The 17,495-nt window shown below is 40.0% G+C and overlaps 1 protein-coding gene across 3 annotated transcripts in view; it reads right to left on the bottom strand.

Annotated features, from left to right (window-relative positions):
- Nucleotides 1-17,489, bottom strand: part of TXNDC11 (thioredoxin domain containing 11) — a 28,676-nt gene extending 11,187 nt beyond the window's left edge. The window contains exons 1-8 of one of the 3 annotated variants that reach the window (XM_041462201.1): nt 17,325-17,489; nt 13,178-13,252; nt 12,673-12,889; nt 11,866-11,963; nt 9,869-9,998; nt 3,129-3,222; nt 1,860-1,972; nt 719-916 (exon numbers count right to left, since the gene is read on the bottom strand). In XM_041462201.1, coding sequence (XP_041318135.1) covers nt 719-916; nt 1,860-1,972; nt 3,129-3,222; nt 9,869-9,998; nt 11,866-11,963; nt 12,673-12,889; nt 13,178-13,252; nt 17,325-17,470 — 1,071 coding nt within the window. In that variant the 5' untranslated portion in view covers nt 17,471-17,489. Of the gene's footprint in view, nt 1-718; nt 917-1,859; nt 1,973-3,128; nt 3,223-9,868; nt 9,999-11,865; nt 11,964-12,672; nt 12,890-13,177; nt 13,253-17,324 lie in introns of those variants that run through there. The other 2 variants (XM_041462202.1, XM_041462204.1) reach the window with 2 other exon arrangements.
- Between the last annotated feature and the right edge of the window lie 6 nt (nt 17,490-17,495).

Below are 17,495 nucleotides of genomic sequence, written 5' to 3'. Positions count from 1 at the left end.
AACTCAGCCCTGCTTTTGGTCTTTCACAAATGCTTGTCTGTTCCACACTGCTTAGAGCTACATTACCACACTGGGATGTGCAGCTTTTTGTTATACTAAATGGGATGATGGCTTCCAACTGAAAAATAGCCCAGGGACAAAAGACTAGTTTTCATCCAAGTTAGTTTCCCTATGTCATTTCTGCACAGCTTCACAAACTCCTGTCCTAGGCAGCTCAGAGGAAGAGAAAATTGGAAGGTGACTAAGGAACACACAGGATATAAAAATCAGATTGGCTCTGAGTAGTTTGACTAGGCTGTATTTCAAATAACACTGTCTGGTTTTACAAAAGATCCATTCTGCGCTACACAAGCACCTCTGGAAGGACAGCAGAGGAGAAATAGAATGGGGTGGACAAAACACACAAGTCTTCAGTTCTAGCTGGGAAAGATGTGCATCTCTTACACTGTACCCACCACAGAAAGTAGGAGGTCAAGGAAGAGTTAGATGCTTGTTCTGAACAGCTGCTGAGTGAGACAAAGGCAAAGGCATGTTGTGTGAGATGCAAACCAGTGTAAGGGAGTTGTGATAGTATGGCTTGAAAAAGTGGTTCTAAACAAAACCAGATACTTGGAACAGTGAGCTAAAATGAGATATCTGTCACAATGAAGCTCAGACCCCTGACCACAGTTCTCATGTTTCAGTATTTCTGAAGTCAAAAAAGCTTTAGTTCACTTACTTCATCTAAAAGAGGATGAATTTCTTCTAGGGGATTATAAGGAATAAATATGAGAAGTGCTGGTCCTTTCTTCAGCTCATTGTTTAGAAGAAGGCTTTTCCCACCATGTGGTCTCAGCCAGCGTATGAGCATCTCCCGATTTTCCAGAGCCCACTTGCAAATGTTCTCAGCAGTGAAGTTCATGTCTTTTGGATAGATCTTGGAGGAGGAAAAAACAGTTTTGTCCTCACTTGATTTAGTAACAAATGCAGCTCTTCAGTATGTGTTGTTACTGTAGTGACTAGAACTTTTTTTCTAAATGCAGTAAGTGTCACCAAACTTCAGCATTTCATACAAGATTTCCCTTTGGGAAAGCTTTCCAATTGCTCATCAGATTATAGTAACATCCACAAGCAAAAAGGATTCTACCAGGGAAGCTCCTCTTTCTTTTAATACATCTTTATAATCTTGACTTTGCCCAATAGTAAAAAATTTCTTTGTAAGTGAAAGAGCTTTAAGCTGATATCATCATATATTTTAATTTATGTAAAGTTAGAACATTCTTCCCACTATTCAGTCACCATATTAACTCATTTTAAATTAGCCTTTTAAGACTCAAACATCAAGGCTGCATTTAAAACTGGTATTTCTCATTCCTGAATGCAAAGGAAAGAAATATATAATAAAAGGTGATCACAGGTTCTAGGATCAATTTTAATCTATTCAAGCAAGTTTATCTTAAGTAATTAGCACAAAAAAGTAATTTTTATGTATTTTGTGCTATTTCACCCAAACCCCTGTTTTCCATAGTCTCAACTGAAATACACATCACAATACCTGTTTGCACAGTTTATACTCATGGTGCCAGTGTGTGTAGGTAGTGTCTCTATGCCAAATAGTAAATCTGAAAGTTAGTATTTTCAGTCTTCACTTTTCAAAAAGCAGGACACATGGATTAAGAGTTATTATAAATTCATTTAATTTGTGTGATTTTTCTAATCAGTGCCATGTTATACCTTTAAGCCAAAATGGAAGTTTTCACTGTTCCTACTATCCCTCCACAAAACCTTTGTCAATATCCTCATTGAAGTAGTCTTCTAATTCTGATCCCTGAGCACCCCTGTACCACATCAGAGTCCCTACAGGACACAGCAATACTCACAAGAGATGTGTTGGCATGTCTGTGCAAATACACACTGCCAGAGTGCACCAGGGAGATCTCCTCTGCCACACGTTTATCCGTGACCACTCCAAAGCGGATTGTCCCAAGGTAATCTGAAAGGGCACATATGGAATCTCTGAAAACAGTTACACACACTGAACTCTCCTGGAACACCACGCTCAAACCAGAACACACAACAGTGCTTGTAAAGGCACAGAAATCTGTGAAGAGCTACTGCCAACGCTGATGATTATGGTGAAAGAAAGAGGGCAAGAAGCACAAACATGTTCCCCTTCTGCACTCCAGGTATAGAGACCTGTCTGTGTAACCTCAATTGTCCAAATTCTCCATTTGCTTAGGAAATAGAGAATCTGGTATCACAGATGCACCTTGCTGTGGTTTATGGCATCTCAAAAGCCAAGATAATAGATGTAAGGGAAAGGCATGAACGTTAAGTGATGTACATTTATGGTAAATATGTATTATTTATAAATATACATTCTACATTCATTAATATGTACACATAAAGACAGACTGCTTATCTTTATGTTGCAAAGAACTAATACCATGTACAAATGTGAAAATCAAGAACAAAATATAGAACAGGCTCTTTATCACATCAGTGGCACAGTAAAAAATAAGAATGAATAAATGTGAATAAGAAAAAATAAGTATGAATCCCCTTCATTTACTGTCAGGAAGGAAAATTCAAAAAACATGTTAATTTTTAACTTTAAGAAAAGTCTATCCAAAATTCATGACTCAAAAAGCAGGTATTAATCATCACGAAGTTTGCATGTTTAAACACAATCAAGAGGGTTTGTATTTTAGAATATCAGTGCAAAATAAGAGGGGGAGAAAGGCCTTCTCAGGCTGCCTTGCAGCAGCTCTGTAACTCCCCCCATCACTGAATTCAGCTTCCAAGGGCTGACACAGTCCAGTCCATCCCAGTGCCTCTGACACTGCAGAGGACAAAGACTCCTGGATTCACTTTAAACAAGTGCCACTCTGATTATGGTCCTGGATAGGCTGCAGCTACACATGGGGGTTTCAGGGAATTCTATCCTGGTGTACACCAGGCTGATCACATTGCAAGCTATTTATGAAAGCAATCCTCAACTGTAATGAGACAGTCTCACAGTTAGATCAACACCAAGAAACACTCAGAAGGGATTAATTCCTAAGTTACAAAATATTGCAAAAAACTACTGAAGCCCTTAGATATAACTCGTTCACAGACACCTTAAATTATGAAAATGGAGCTTTTACCTTTCTTTAATGAATGTAATGCTGATGTGAAGAATGTTAAATAACCAGGCGGTTGAGGTGAAGCATTGAACTCAAAAAATCCCACAACTCCAGGCTGAAACAATAAGAATTACAGTTAATTAAGCTATTTTCAAGTATAAATATATGGGACTACAGTAAACACAACAGACTCTTAAAAGACAACAATGTTTGCTGAAGAGCAGTCACTTTATGCTGCAACAAAGATTTTAATATTAAAAGACTGAATCGAAATCAGTTCTCATTCAAAGAATGAAGCTGTCATTCAAAAGCTTATGTAAGAGAAAGGGGCTTTATGGAAGCTACATTTCTAATGGTGTGTTTCCCATGTTGAAGTTCACCAAAAACAATTACTATTTGCTTTGCAACTATATTTTGAACCAGTTCTAGCACCAAGGTAAGAAGCATAAGCATTATAAAGATTTTTTTAGAATTGGAGTATCAAATACAATTTCTCAGAGTATAAAGAGCTTAAGCAGTAACAGTTTAATTGTTTCTGTTGCACATAATTAGTATGTACATATGAATTCACAAATTTAGTGTGTCAATAACTTGAACTACTAAGATAAGTGATCATCTCATCTTTAAGCTACAGTCCCTGTAAATCCTTTCAGTACATCCTGCAAGAGTCAGCGAGAGACCAACTGCACAAAAATCTTGAGAACTCCAGATCCCATCTGTATATCCACAAAGCTCTTCAAATTGCCAGACAGACAATTCCAAATTTAAAAGACTCATCCCAGAACAGGCCTACTGATTTTTCCAGGCAAATGACTTCCTATTAAACTCAGGAGAGAATCTGGGAGAAGCTGACTTGGAAAAAAAGAGGTACACACTCTAGATTTTTCTTTTTCCAATATTTCAGTTAAGCTTTGGTTTTAAATTTTTCAAAATATAATCCATTAAAAATTACTATTAATTATGTTTTTGATTCATCACTCAAATGGGCTTAATAAACTTTCAGGACAGAGTAAGTGATGGTATTTGGTTATTTGGTGTTATTTGTTCCTCATTTCCAGCAGTGCATACAGAAGGCATTTGACACACAAAGCAAGAGCACTTCAGGGATTGCTGTGGAACAGAAGATTCCAGACTCACCTGGCACCCATTTGTGTGGCAAATACATCCTCACATGAGGACTTTCATTTGGTACTTCAGACGCTGCTTTTTCTTTTTTTTTTTCAGCTCTACGTATAAAATTTTTAATTTCTCTTTAAAACAGGGACATACATTTTACCTGTTATTATTAATATGAATTCAGTTATTAATATCAGCCTAACACACTGATCTAATTCAGTAGGAATTAGGAATCTTGAAGATGTTCACCAATAACAACATTGCCCATTCCAGCTCGTGACTTCCTTTTTAGGCAGGAACCCTCTTTCATGGATGACTGCTAAGCATAAACCCCCTGTTCATAAAGATTCTTTGTGAGGTACCCCAAAAAATTGTCAATAACAAAAATTAGCTACAAGCAATTAGGGAAATTTCTGCAACAATAATTACCAAGAAGAAAATAAAAATAGAAATAAAATAGTAGCGAAAAAACACAGCAAAATAATAGCACCCAGTGTTCTTTTTTAAACAACATACAGGTTAGTAATTAATGATCATTTTTTTCTTTTAGTTCCAAACTAAGTAAAAATAAATCATCTCTTCTAAAAGACTTTGAAAGCATTCAACTGAACAAAAATAAGGAGACAGATAAGATAATCAAAATTTTAGCTTTCCATTTAGTATGACCATTTTTGAATACTAATCCTGCACCAAGTGAATTTAGGACACCAAACAGTGAATGAAAGGAGAGTCAAAAGTGACAGTAAAATGTGGCAGGAAGCCAGAAGTCAGATGCAGAAGTATTTATAATGTTATTTAAAAGGTAACATTCTGATTCAGAGTGCCAGTTCTGCTTTACACCACTAAAAGCTTAAGATTTCCAGATTGTGAATAATGTTTCCCAAAAGATAATTTCTGTAAATTGTTTTTTCAATTAAAAAAAACTGTAGTTAGAGAATATATGCTACTACACACTAATATATATTATACTACTATATATACTAGTATTTATTAATGCTCTATGCCTAATCAGTAATCTGGTTAAATAAAGTCCTTTTAATCATCATCCCAGACCAGTTAAAGTTTTTGGCCTGTTACAGGGTGCAATTATACATAGGAGGAAAGGGACTAAATTACTGTATTTCTTCTCAAGTACCAGAAAAGTTTTCCTGCCTGTAAGAATGAAGTTTTTAACAAGACTGAATGCTTTCAGGTATTGCAAGTAATAACAATTCTTGCTCTGTACAAGTGAGGCTCAAGTCTCACAGACTAGGAATCTCAACGTGAACAAGAAGTTCTTGGTTTGGAATACAAGTAGGCCAAGAAAAGCTGTACAGCAACAACTCCCACCTTCTTTCTTGTAAGACCCTCCAAAACTCAGTAACAGCTGCTGGCAAACAGTTCAGGAGGACACCTACATTCAATCTTACTGATGAGCAGCTGCTTGCAGGCAACCAGCAGTGTGCAGTTCTGGGTACCCACCTTCACGTGAGCACTTAGGAGTAATCAGCTGAACCTGCTGCTGTCTAAAGTCAGAGGAATAAACACTGACATGTGACACAGGGGTGCTTAGGAGCATTAGGAGAATGGGCACTGCTAGAGTGGAGCTTGCTGGAGCTTTTCTTTCCATGGAATGATTTTCAGTCTCTGTCTCAAGCCAAGTGTCTCTAGGAAGGGCTTTGGAGCAAACCTGAGAATGTCCATTAGTGAAGACTTAGTGCTATCTCCTAATGAAACTCATACATGGAAATACAAAATCATCAATTGTAGTGAAGCCTATTTCTTGCTTGGTCTCTACACCATAGGAAAGGAAGTGATGTGGATTGCAATTAAATCAAGTAACAGACTTACCAAGCATCTCAACAATTACCAAACAGCAAGTTCATGGAAACTTTAAGAATGAACAGAGATTTTCCGATGAGTAATTTCTATTGGAGAAAAGCTAGCAGCGTTATTACTGAACCACGCCTCAAACCTATCACAACTTTTGGAAGGAATAAGCAAGCATGTAATGACCCCATGCAGTATGCTGTAATCCCCCAAAATCTAGAAGTTACCAACCATTCCTGAAGAAACTAAGGTGATAAGAAATAACATGGGAGGCCCTTTTCCAGATTAGGAAAGTAGGAAAGACAAAAACACATGAGAAATTAATGTTTTTCAGCAGCCAAAATAGCCAGCCAGGATGTGTACTGATACTCAACCAGTTCAGTATTTCTATAAGCACTTTAGAAAAGGGAGAAAAGGATGAGTAACAACACTTGCAAAGGTTGATGGGAGTCAACTGAAACTACAACTGACTTGAAGAGTTTTAGAAAGGCAGCATTAAATGACTGTGATGAAAAAGCTCTGAAATTTAAAGGCCAAAAAAAGTGAAATAATGGGAACAGATGATAGGAAAAACCCCCCAGCTACTGATTCGTTACAACTGCATAAATGCTTTTAATACTCCAGTTACTTCTATCCCAATTTATAATTTTAAAAAATGTTTTGGCTATATTGTATTGAAGTAAGAGAGGTCATTTTATTCAGACTCTCAGACTTGCGCAGGCAGGCAGTTCCTGCCTCATTTTATCTATGAACATGGGAAGACCAACAGCAAGAGGAAAGGAATGTGTCTTCTCTGGGGAAGAGAAGAACCAATATGACATACAATTATATCTGTACTGTAGAAATGCAAAGAAACTGTTGACTGATACTAGATTAAATTTGCATTTCACATCATTTTCCAATGATGTTAAAATCATTGTGCACCCAGACCTGAAAGCAAATTTTCACACCATCATTTAACATAGGCACCACACAAGAGCCAGCTGAATCTCTGTCTGTGTCAGATCTACCCAGCTGGCGAATGCTCAGGAAGCATTCCTACACAACAAAGAGCAAAGCAGAAAGCTGACATCATGTTAAGAGACACAGCACCCACCTGCCAGAGAGACCAACTCCTCTCCTACTGCTCCTGAAGCCAGAAAATTATGAATTCCCTGAGTGCATTTAATATTCCTAAGTGAGTGAAGCTTTTCTTTTAACTACAGTGGCTTCCTGTTTCTTCCTCTGTTCCTCAAGAGGCCAAGGCCATTTCTAGCAGCTAGGGCAGTCAGATGAGGAATGAGACACGCCAGTTTGGATTAAAATGAAACGGTTACATCTCTGCAGTTAGGAAAACAAAAGAAATCTAATTACAGGTACTCACAGGTACCTTGAGTTATGGCAGAAACCGCACATCTTTCTGCTCACTTAACTTAGGTCTTCCTTAACATTGCAAGATTTTAACTGCTTTCCAAACGGCACATTTTCCTTGCTCTCAAAAGTGAATTCTTACCCATTTCCAGTTTCACACTAGTATCATTCCACAACCCCAGAGAAACCAACCTTAAACAGTGCCAGAGAATGCAGGATCTCAACTTTCGAGTCCTCAACCAGGTTTTGTTCCATGGGGAGTGAGCGCCCTCTAGTGACAGCAACTGGCATGTCACGACAGTCGTGACAGGGTCAAGGAACGAACCAACGACCAAGTAACAAACACCACCGGTTCCTACATTTAACTGGATTCTGTTCATCAGTATCTCTTCTAGTCTACAGAATCCTTTTGCTATCAGAACAGGACTGAAAATGAGATAGTGATGATGAGAGATCTTGCAAATTATTTCGAGCTTGAAATTAATTAGCTTTTCAGTGAAATCACAAAGTCACGATCCACCAGCAGAGAGTTGACAAAGTGCTCAACAGCAATCCTTGACAGTCTTCTGTCCTTTCCCTTCTGCTAAAAATCAGTATTTTTTTATACAGAGAAGATCAAAAGTCAATGGAATACAGTAGCCAAGGGTCTCAAAATAGCAGTTAGTTTGTGCCATACATGTCCCAATTGCCCATAATCTACTCTATTCCCCAAACTTTCTCTCTTCTAAAACACAGGACTAACCCCTGGATTGTATCTTCTCCTACAAAAGGCATCAACTTCTAAACTCGCAGGGAAATCTTTGTAAAACGTTCACTTTTCTGACTGAAGTTATGAAACAACCTACTTATTTCCAGTTAAAACTAACTTTTCCTTTGTCTCTATGGTTTTCTCTGCATCCATCTTCATAAACAATTAGGTTTCTTTCATCTTATCTGTATCTGTTACTTTTTTATCCCCTCCTTCCCCTCTTGCATAACTTTACAGAGGCAAGAAAGACACTGAGCACCTTGAGCCATGGTCTGGCACAGAACAGGCAGGAATGACTGTGGGGCAACATGAACAGAAACAGCCTCTGCTCTTGGGCCATTTCAGAAAAAAAACAAGAACCAACAAATGCTGAACATAAACAGCAACTCAGCACTTGGAGCCACAGAATTTCAAGCACAGGAAGGGGGGATCTGAATGCAGAAACAAAAATACCTGTTCAACTACTAAGCAGTATTTAAAAATATCTTTGTTGCTCCTAAACTTGTCTTTTATCTTAGCCTTTTTTTTTTTTAAAGTGGAAGTGCACCTCTAACTGCAAAGCAAATTTAAGCTTAATGACCATATGCTCATTGGTAACCTTCTGCAGTCTACCAAGAAATAACACAAAACCAAAAACCAAGCATGGCTTTCTTCAAATCTCTCTAAGAGGCAAAGAAATGTTTTAGAATCTTAAGGAATAGAAGGACAAGAGAATTGCTTGTGATCACAGAAAGTACCAGCACCAGAAACAGGCCACAACTCTCTACTCCCAACTAACAGACCTCACTTAAAACACTGGAAAACCAAACCCAGTAGTAGTTCCTGGCATGAACAGCTCAGCACCTGCCCAGGCGAACTCCCAGTGTGTGTCCCCTACACTTGTGGCAGCTGCCACTGAACAGCACAGGCCATGCTCCATCCTGCAGCAGAACCGGGCACTGCAGTGTGCTCCACTCACACAGAATCTGCTCCAGTTCCAGACACTGGAGGGTCCCTCTTGTGCTGTGCCCACTGCCACAGCACTGATTTGTTGATCAGGTTTTCCACATTGCTCTCACAGCCTGGGCTTTAGTAAGATTATGGTACTTCTGCACTGTGCACTGCAAGAATCAACAGTTATAAAGGGATTTTAAATGGCTCTGTTGTAAGCATATTTTGTTTAACTGGAAGTTATAGTTCCACCAGTATTGCTACCAATCTCGGCACCCCTGAACACAAGAGACAAAAATGAATAAAACAACATGTACCAGTGGATTAAAAATCATCAAGTTACCACATACAAAGAGATTAGGAGCCCTTGCTGCAACTGTCTTCATATTTGTTCTCTGTTAAAAGACTTATCCTACTAGAAAAGCTTTCTATTCTTTAAAAACTAAAGTAATGATAATATATTTCTCAAATGCTGTCCCAACTTAGACCGCAAGATTTTTGTGAAAAGATTTCTCCCTTCTTTCTTGTTTGTACATAACAGTTTGGTGAGATAACAACTTTGACTGTTGTCTCGACATACTAAAGTATTGTAAATTAAGAGCATCACTAGATCATAATAGCAACTATACAGAGAATCAACATTATGAATTTGTCATTTCATATTTTTATGATTTTAACAAATTTATAGGGCACTGATTTCAGAATCCTGAAAATAAACTAGTACTTTGGAGCAGATCAAATTTAATCCTTGAACAAGTCAAACTCTTTCTGAACCACAGTGGTAAAGCTAAAGAAGAGAGACAAGTACCTCATAATTTGAGAGGAAATCTAGTAATTTTGATCGAGACGAGATGTAGAGTAGTGGTGTCATCACCCGGCGAACAAACTTTTCAATATAAACAGCACTCATAGGGCCTTTGTATTCAATTGGTCCAAAACTAGTACCAAAAAAAATAATAGAACATTAAGACTTAAATTAACAGTAGAGAGTCCCTCCTGGGGGTGGCAGATAGGAGTTATATAGACAGCATGCTCAGCCTCTAGGGAATTGCTCTGTGTTTTACCAGTGGCTTCTGTAACTGATGAGGGAGTTGTGTTACCAGAGGGAAGTGCCACAGTATCTGTGGGAGGGGCAGAGTATAGGTGACCTTGGAAGGATGGAGACCACTTCTCAGTCCCATTAAAGAACTTGGTAAAACTCAGATATAAATTACATGACCATATACATATCTTTCTACTTTTTCTGAAGTAAACACGAGACTTAAAAACACAGATCTGAAAAAAGTCACTATTTTCCCTTGTTTTTTCAGCGTCTCAAACAGTATCAGTCTGAAAAGGTGCAATACTTTTACACAGGTTGTTATGAGCAGCAACCAGTAAAGCAGGGACAAATTCAGTTGCACTGCTGATGAAGAGACTCAGCAAAGCTCCAGTTTCCCCCCTAGCCATATGATAAAACAGCTCTCACAACGTTAGTGCTAAAACATAATGTGGGCTGGAGCTTGCAGCTGTGAATTCCAGAGGTTCTCATCCTAATTATAAATGGATTGGACAAAACATCATTGTCCCACATGAAATCAAAACACAAAAAGCATAAAGAATTAGCCCATTTCCACTGAAGAATTTAATGTGATGCATTTTTAATATAGCTTGTACATACAGATACACTGGAAATTACCCAACTTACACTGAGAAACCCGTATTAAGGTGCTTCAAAATGGTCTCCTAAAGCCCACTAGATCATTTACATCCTACATCAGTTTATTACAAACCTCTGTCTTCACAGCAATACTCACTGCTCAGCATGTCACATGCCCAGGGCATCACATGTGAGGTTTAGTATCTGAGGCATGAGGGGTGCACTGCCCTTCAGGATTTTATGAAGTATCCATAGGGATTTATACCTCATCTTGTTACAACACTGTTTAAGGTTACTGATGATACCAAGTGCATCCATGTACTGTGTCATAATTTCAAGGTCAAGTAAGTTTCAGTCAAAGTACATCCAAGTGGGATTGTAGGGTTCTTTTATTACAGCTTGAATTATGCCAGTGTCTCGTGTCTAATACATGTTCAGCTAACAAAGACCAGGACTGTTCCTCCTCAATGCATAAATTCCCCCCAAAAAACAAAATCAGCCTCTACTGTAATGAAAGAGAGCTGCAGTTCAAGACTAGCAAAAAAAAAAGCAAAATACAAGGGATAAATACTTCTATGTAGTGTTAGAAACTGTGTTTCCTTACCTCCTGCTCCACACAGAGAAAAAAACAGATAATACATACAAATACCAAAAAATCAAAGTGAGGTTATATAAAATTTTATACAATGGTATCTTAGCTTTGGGGGAATAAAAAAGTGAGTGCAAAGTTCAAAACTAGAACATAGTCTTCACTATGTAGGGCAATTAAAATACGCACTTCAATTCCACTAACTTCAACAACCCTTAGGTACATTCTTTAATGCTGTCATAAATTAGGACCAGTTGTTATAATCCATCCAGAGAGCAAGCAGACATCTGAAATTAATATGTAATGGTGAATTATTTTCATTGGAGGCAGAGTTCCAGGAGATACACAGGCAACCCAAAATTTCCATAAGGATGAAGAATTGCCCAGCGTGTCATTTAAGTGACAGTTACAGCCCTACCTGGCACCTGAGTAGCATACAGGATGAGCTCACCTAGAATCTACCCAAAAACTATTTACAGAAGCCAGAAAGGTAACATTTTCAAAATGCAGCACTTTATATGATACCTGTTTCCCAAAATAACAATAAAAAACCTAGACTGTACATACGTAATCTTACCTCTGATGGTACAAGTGTATCACAGGAAAATAAAAGAAATGCTTCTGCTTCCTGCATTTCCCCTGGTTCCACCAGCAATTTACAGCCACAAACAGCACCTGCAAAGCAGGTAAAAATTCACAGCAAACAAAGTACATTACTGTGACCTACTTTATCCAAGGTGTACTTGATGTACTTTTTCCAATCCATTTCATCTGATATTTTCAGGGCCTTTTCAACTCAGTATTCCGTATCTGTCACAGACAGACCTTTTTTTATTCTTTTTGTCATTCTGCAACAGCAATCCTTTTGGTCACTGTTCTTTCTAGCTTTTATGCTTAATTCCAATCTTTCAAATTTACTAATTTAATCATAACCCACATAAATTTTTTAACTTTTTCTGCAGAGTGGAGCTCAACAAGTGGAGGTTAAGGACAGCTGTACCTGTGAAGTATTCACAGGCACTCAACAGTTTGAAAGCACTGCTATGGTTAAAATCTTTATATGATTACCAGTGTCTCCAAGGATCCCAGAGCTGGAAGCAAATTCCATGGAATTTCTGTCTGAAGGTAGGTGAATAAATCTAGAAACACTTTATAACAAGAAGATGTAGGCTTCCCCATTTAAAAGCAGAAATAACAGACAACTGAGCAGGAATTTATTCTACCACTCTCTATGATAAATTAAATTTAAGGTGACTGATGAGTTTCCCTAAAATGTGAGCATTCAAGTCCTACTGTTTCCCATGAGAAGACAGAAATCAGCATCAAATTGGACACAGAAAAGCTACCAGGTCATGTTTAAGATTGGTATTTTCTCTGGAGTTACCTGGTCTGACAATCTGCTGGCCACATGTTCTATTTCCTCTCTTGCTGCAATGGACTGCCCACACCACGGCGCATAGAAGAAATACAGCACAATTTCTGAATCCTGACGGAGCTGATCTGCATAGTCTAACTGCCCCCGGAAAAGATCAATCACTGGAGATCTTGTGGAGAAAAAATTCACTGGAAGCTTCGCTGGCATTGTTACATCTTTTGCTCGGCTGCAGAAGAAAATTAAGAGTGGTTATTGAGACTGTACAGCAGTGTTAAAAAAGTTTACCCAAAGCCCTAAGTTTTATTCTTAGCAAAAGTCACATGATGACAAAACTTTAGAAATTGATGCAGAACGACTACAATTTATGTTATCTGAGTTAGTTTCATGAAATACTATAAAAATCTAAAGACCACCCTTCACAAGCTTTAGAAAGTCACACTCTGATACCATGCACTATGTTTATGGGTAGTTAGCTCACACTCTTATGGCTGGTTGTTGCAGAGCATAAAATTACCAGGAAGAGTGATTTCTTTTGATTTCTTCCCTGGCCTCATCCTCTTTTAACACTTGTACTTTAGGTAACAGCAGCCTGATAAGAAAAGAGATACTGGTCATAAAGTTTTGTGATGTGTTGTTTATATAAACAGAGCCTATTACCACGCCTTATGCTTTGTTTTACAGTATTCTATACTTACATTGTTTTATATTCTATTAGGAAAAGATATATAAATGTGCACTAGTTTATTTTATTGATCATAGCAGGGACTGAAAACTGTGGGCACATCAATGTAAGGACAGTATCAACAAATAGAGAGTCTAAATTTAAAGACATTATGACAGGTGAAGTTTTTAAAGAGAAATCAGATTGGCCAGTAAGTAATACGAAGAAATAAACCAAATACTCAGGAAACCCTTTCTAGCCAATCAGCAATCAAACAATCCAGAATTTGGGACTTCCCAGGTGTTCAGAAATTGCCATGGTATAATCTGCCTTAAATGCAAGTGAATGATTATACTCTCTTTTTATATTGTCTTCATTTTAAAATTTTTCACTAGCTATATTTACACCAGAGTAAGCCAGACTGAAAACTGGACAACACTGTCATGCTCAATGTTGCCATGGTTCATAAAAGGGCTAGAAGTTTTAGGAAAAACTGTGCATTTCTTTACTTTGTGTGCACTTCTTTTACTTTCCTGCAATAAAAAGCTAATAAAAAAATATTATCTGATATTTGATCCTTGTCAGGTTAAAATTTTATTAATTGTGATAAAATTATTGAACCCTAAACACTGTCAAACTCATATATTAAGCAACCTCCTAAAAACTCTGCCACACTTTCAAACTTCACAATCTATCTAGTTTTTAAGAAGTACCTTTGTCTTTATAATACAGCAAAAACATTTATTGTAGCTCATCTCTCATTTCCAGGCTACTCACTTAAGCTTTAACATTTTAGAACTGCCCTCAGTATATATCACAAGTTATCAAAATTCTTAATTTGTATATAAGAGAAAATTGCTTCAAAATCAAATCTTCAAAATCAGAAATTTGAAAATGTTAAATGGTTCCTCCTGTTTATAATTCATTAATTCATCCAGTCCCAACATTATGTTTTTGCACAGATTATCCAAAATCTACTTTCTTCTATGGACTTCTACCTGTGTTCCTTCCCTTCTCCCCCAGCCACCATCTCAGCACCTCCTTCCCAACCCTCAAGTTCTTCAGTCACCTTACAACCAACACCTCTGGTTCCCTGCCATTCCTGCACCCCATGCTTATCCGAACTGCAGCTTCTTGCCATGATTTCTGCCAGCCAGCTGGACAGGACACAGCTCCAGTGCAAGCTCTGGCACACACTGTTCAGCTGCTGAAAGCACGACGCTTCAGAGACAGCAGCTAGAATTTCTCCTCTCCATCTAGTTTAATGAAAACAGACAACCTCATTATGTTTAAAATCTCCGCTTCCTCTACTGAATTAAACAGAAAGAGGATGATTGGTTCAAGAATTACAGCGTAAGACTTAAAAATTAGCAAATGAATTGGCTCCAAATTTTAAGACTGGGTAGACACATCAGCAGAAGTCCCGTGACACGAGTGAGTCAGAAACTACATGACTACCTTCAAATATGATAAAAACTCCAGTAACTATTAAAACCCAAAATATAATAAATCAATAGCTAACAGCTGCTTAAGGAGATTTGCTAAGTGGTGTCTTCCTCTGCAATACCAAACATATAATAGAATACCTTGATTAATTTCCCTAAGAAAACCCCTAAAATTTACACACATATAAACTGAGGATTACATAAGAAATGATTACACAAACACAGTAAGAACAAACTGTTTATTAAAACACTGATTGTGTTATTTAGCTTCTGCCAGAGCCTACAAAAACTTAAACTTTCTATGAGAACAGCCTGGTAATAAAGGGAAGCACATACAAGTGCCAACAAGACCGGCAGCCCCTTTGATTGCACAGTCCTGAGAGTGGGGTTGTTTTAAAGACATTTGCATCGTGCCAGAAATAATTCAGTTTCTAGACCACAGGCTTTCCATACCAACCCATGCTAGGTCAGGTCTCATCTGGCTATTCCTTGAGTCACTACAAACCCGCAACACATCAAATCCCACTAATGGACTGCCTTGCAGTACAGGAATTTTCCTTTTCTGTACTTTTTATCCATTGATATCAGAAGTTATATATTGTAAGAGCAGTGGTAGTACCTATGCTCTGGTGCTGTGTCTTGCTAGTAAATCACACTGACATGTGGTGAGAAACTATGTCCTATATTTATAGTTAACATGTGCAATTAACCATGCTCCAAATTGCACAAGGAATTTTAACACCTGAATTTTCTATATTTCTGACAGCAACCAAACAGGGAATACCTAACTGATATTAGTCTATTTAGCTAAAATCTGAAAAGCTGAACCCCTTTAATCAAACTTCTAGATTACAGGGTGGCAAGAACCACATTCCAGCCACATTCCATCGGTGAGCTTTCAAACACAGCTAGCAGTAAAATGAAAGGAATATGCAGGTTTTGAATACAGCAGAGCAGGAAGCATCATTGTAAGTAAAAAAAAAAAGTATTATTTTCTTAGTAATGTAACACCAGGGAGGTGATTATGTCCAGAAATCCTTCACCATACATTTTGAAATATGGCAAGAGCTTTACAATTCCATCTACATTATCTGGTCACTGTGAAATACAGTCCTGGAATGGAGGTACAGCTACTCAGATGCACTCATATACAGACCTAAAATTCACTCTGATTCAAGTAATACACCCTTTGTGGACAGGTAAGCAAAGAAAGCCTTAGTGTTTTTCAGACGCATTACCTGTGAATCAAGTGTTTTGTGGAACAAAAATTTGTCAGATGCTGTGGAACAGGGACATAATCAGCACCTTGTAGCCTTCTCCTAATCTCAAAATTAAACCCCAAGTGCAGTAGATGTTCTTAATACAGTATGGCCTGGAGCACGTAATAGTGACCTTGACCTAAAACCCATCCAGAAGATTTAGACCCTGGTTTAGGCTCCAGAACCAGCAGCCTGTGCCCACCGTTCATTGCCGCTGCTCCCCGCCCCTCCAGTGCAAACATCTCCCGGCTCCACGTACACCAGCTCCGGGCGAACAGGAACTGGAGAGCTCTTTGCAAAGAAGGAAGTTCCAGCTCCCAAGAGGAGCAACCAGACTGGCAGGGAAACCACAAAACATCTTTGTGTCCGAAGCAGGTGCAGGCAAAGGGGGGTGCTGACCTCAACACATGAGCCAGGGCAGGCTCGTTCGGCCCCCGCCGATGCTGAGAGCGCTGAGGGCAGGGCAGCAGCCCAGAGCCCCCTCGGCCGCAGCGCGAGGTCCCAGGTACCTGCGGAGATGAGCAAAAACAGCTCCATCCCAACAACGTGCCTGTCACAGGGCCACAGAACGGGTCAGGGTGGAAGAGAACACAGTAGGTCCTTTGGTTCCACCTCCCCGCTCAGGCAGGGTCATTCCAGAGCACATGGCCGAGGATTATGTCCAAATGGTTACGGAATATCTGTGGCGAGGGAGACTCCACAGCCTCACTGTACAATCTGTCCCAGTGCCCGGCCACTAACGGAAGAAGTTCTTCCTCATGTTCAGGTGGAATTTCCTGGGCACCAGTTCCTGCCCATTGCCTCCTGTCCCATTCCTGAGCCCCACCGAGCAGAGCCTGGTTCTCCCTCAGACACCGCCCTGCCTATACTGACACTGTCCTCAGAAGCGGGTGCCCCCGCGAATCTGCCGCCACAGCACGACACCCGCGGTGGGGCAGATGTCTCCTAAAACTCTCCGCTCCCTCCCCACTCACGTTCTTATCGCTCCTGCCTGCCCCGTGCCATCCCGCTGAGGAAGACACGGCGTCCCCCCGACAGGCGACTGGTCGCAGTTGCCCTGGGGACCGCATGTGCTGGGGACCGGGAGGAGAATCCGTCCCCCAGTCCGGGGATGCCCCCGCCCGACGCGGCCCGGCCGCAGCGGGTACACGGCGCCGCTGGGCGACCCCAGCCCTCCAGGCCCCGCCGGCGGCTCTGCTCCAGGGCCCGGAGCAGCACCGCCTCTGGGAATGGCGGCGGACCGGCGGCCGCTCTCCCCTGGCCGAGCCCCGGGTCCGCCCGCTCCCCCGCCGGTACCTGCAGGTGACTTTGAGGGCGATGAGGAAGGCGCAGCCCAGCACGATGGCCGCGCCGCACAGCAGCTCGGGCCGCCGCGCCATCAGGGCAGCGCGGGGCCGCAGTCGCGGGGCCGCCGCGTCGCCGGGGCCGCCGCACACCGACATGGCCCGGCCGAGGGGGGCAGGGCCG

This window comes from Pyrgilauda ruficollis, unplaced genomic scaffold (assembly GCF_017590135.1).
Source record: "Pyrgilauda ruficollis isolate IOZ18807 unplaced genomic scaffold, ASM1759013v1 scaffold16, whole genome shotgun sequence".
Taxonomy (NCBI): domain Eukaryota; kingdom Metazoa; phylum Chordata; class Aves; order Passeriformes; family Passeridae; genus Pyrgilauda; species Pyrgilauda ruficollis.
The sequence above is the reverse complement of the archived record's forward strand: the minus strand, read 5'-3'. Positions and strand labels throughout refer to the sequence as shown.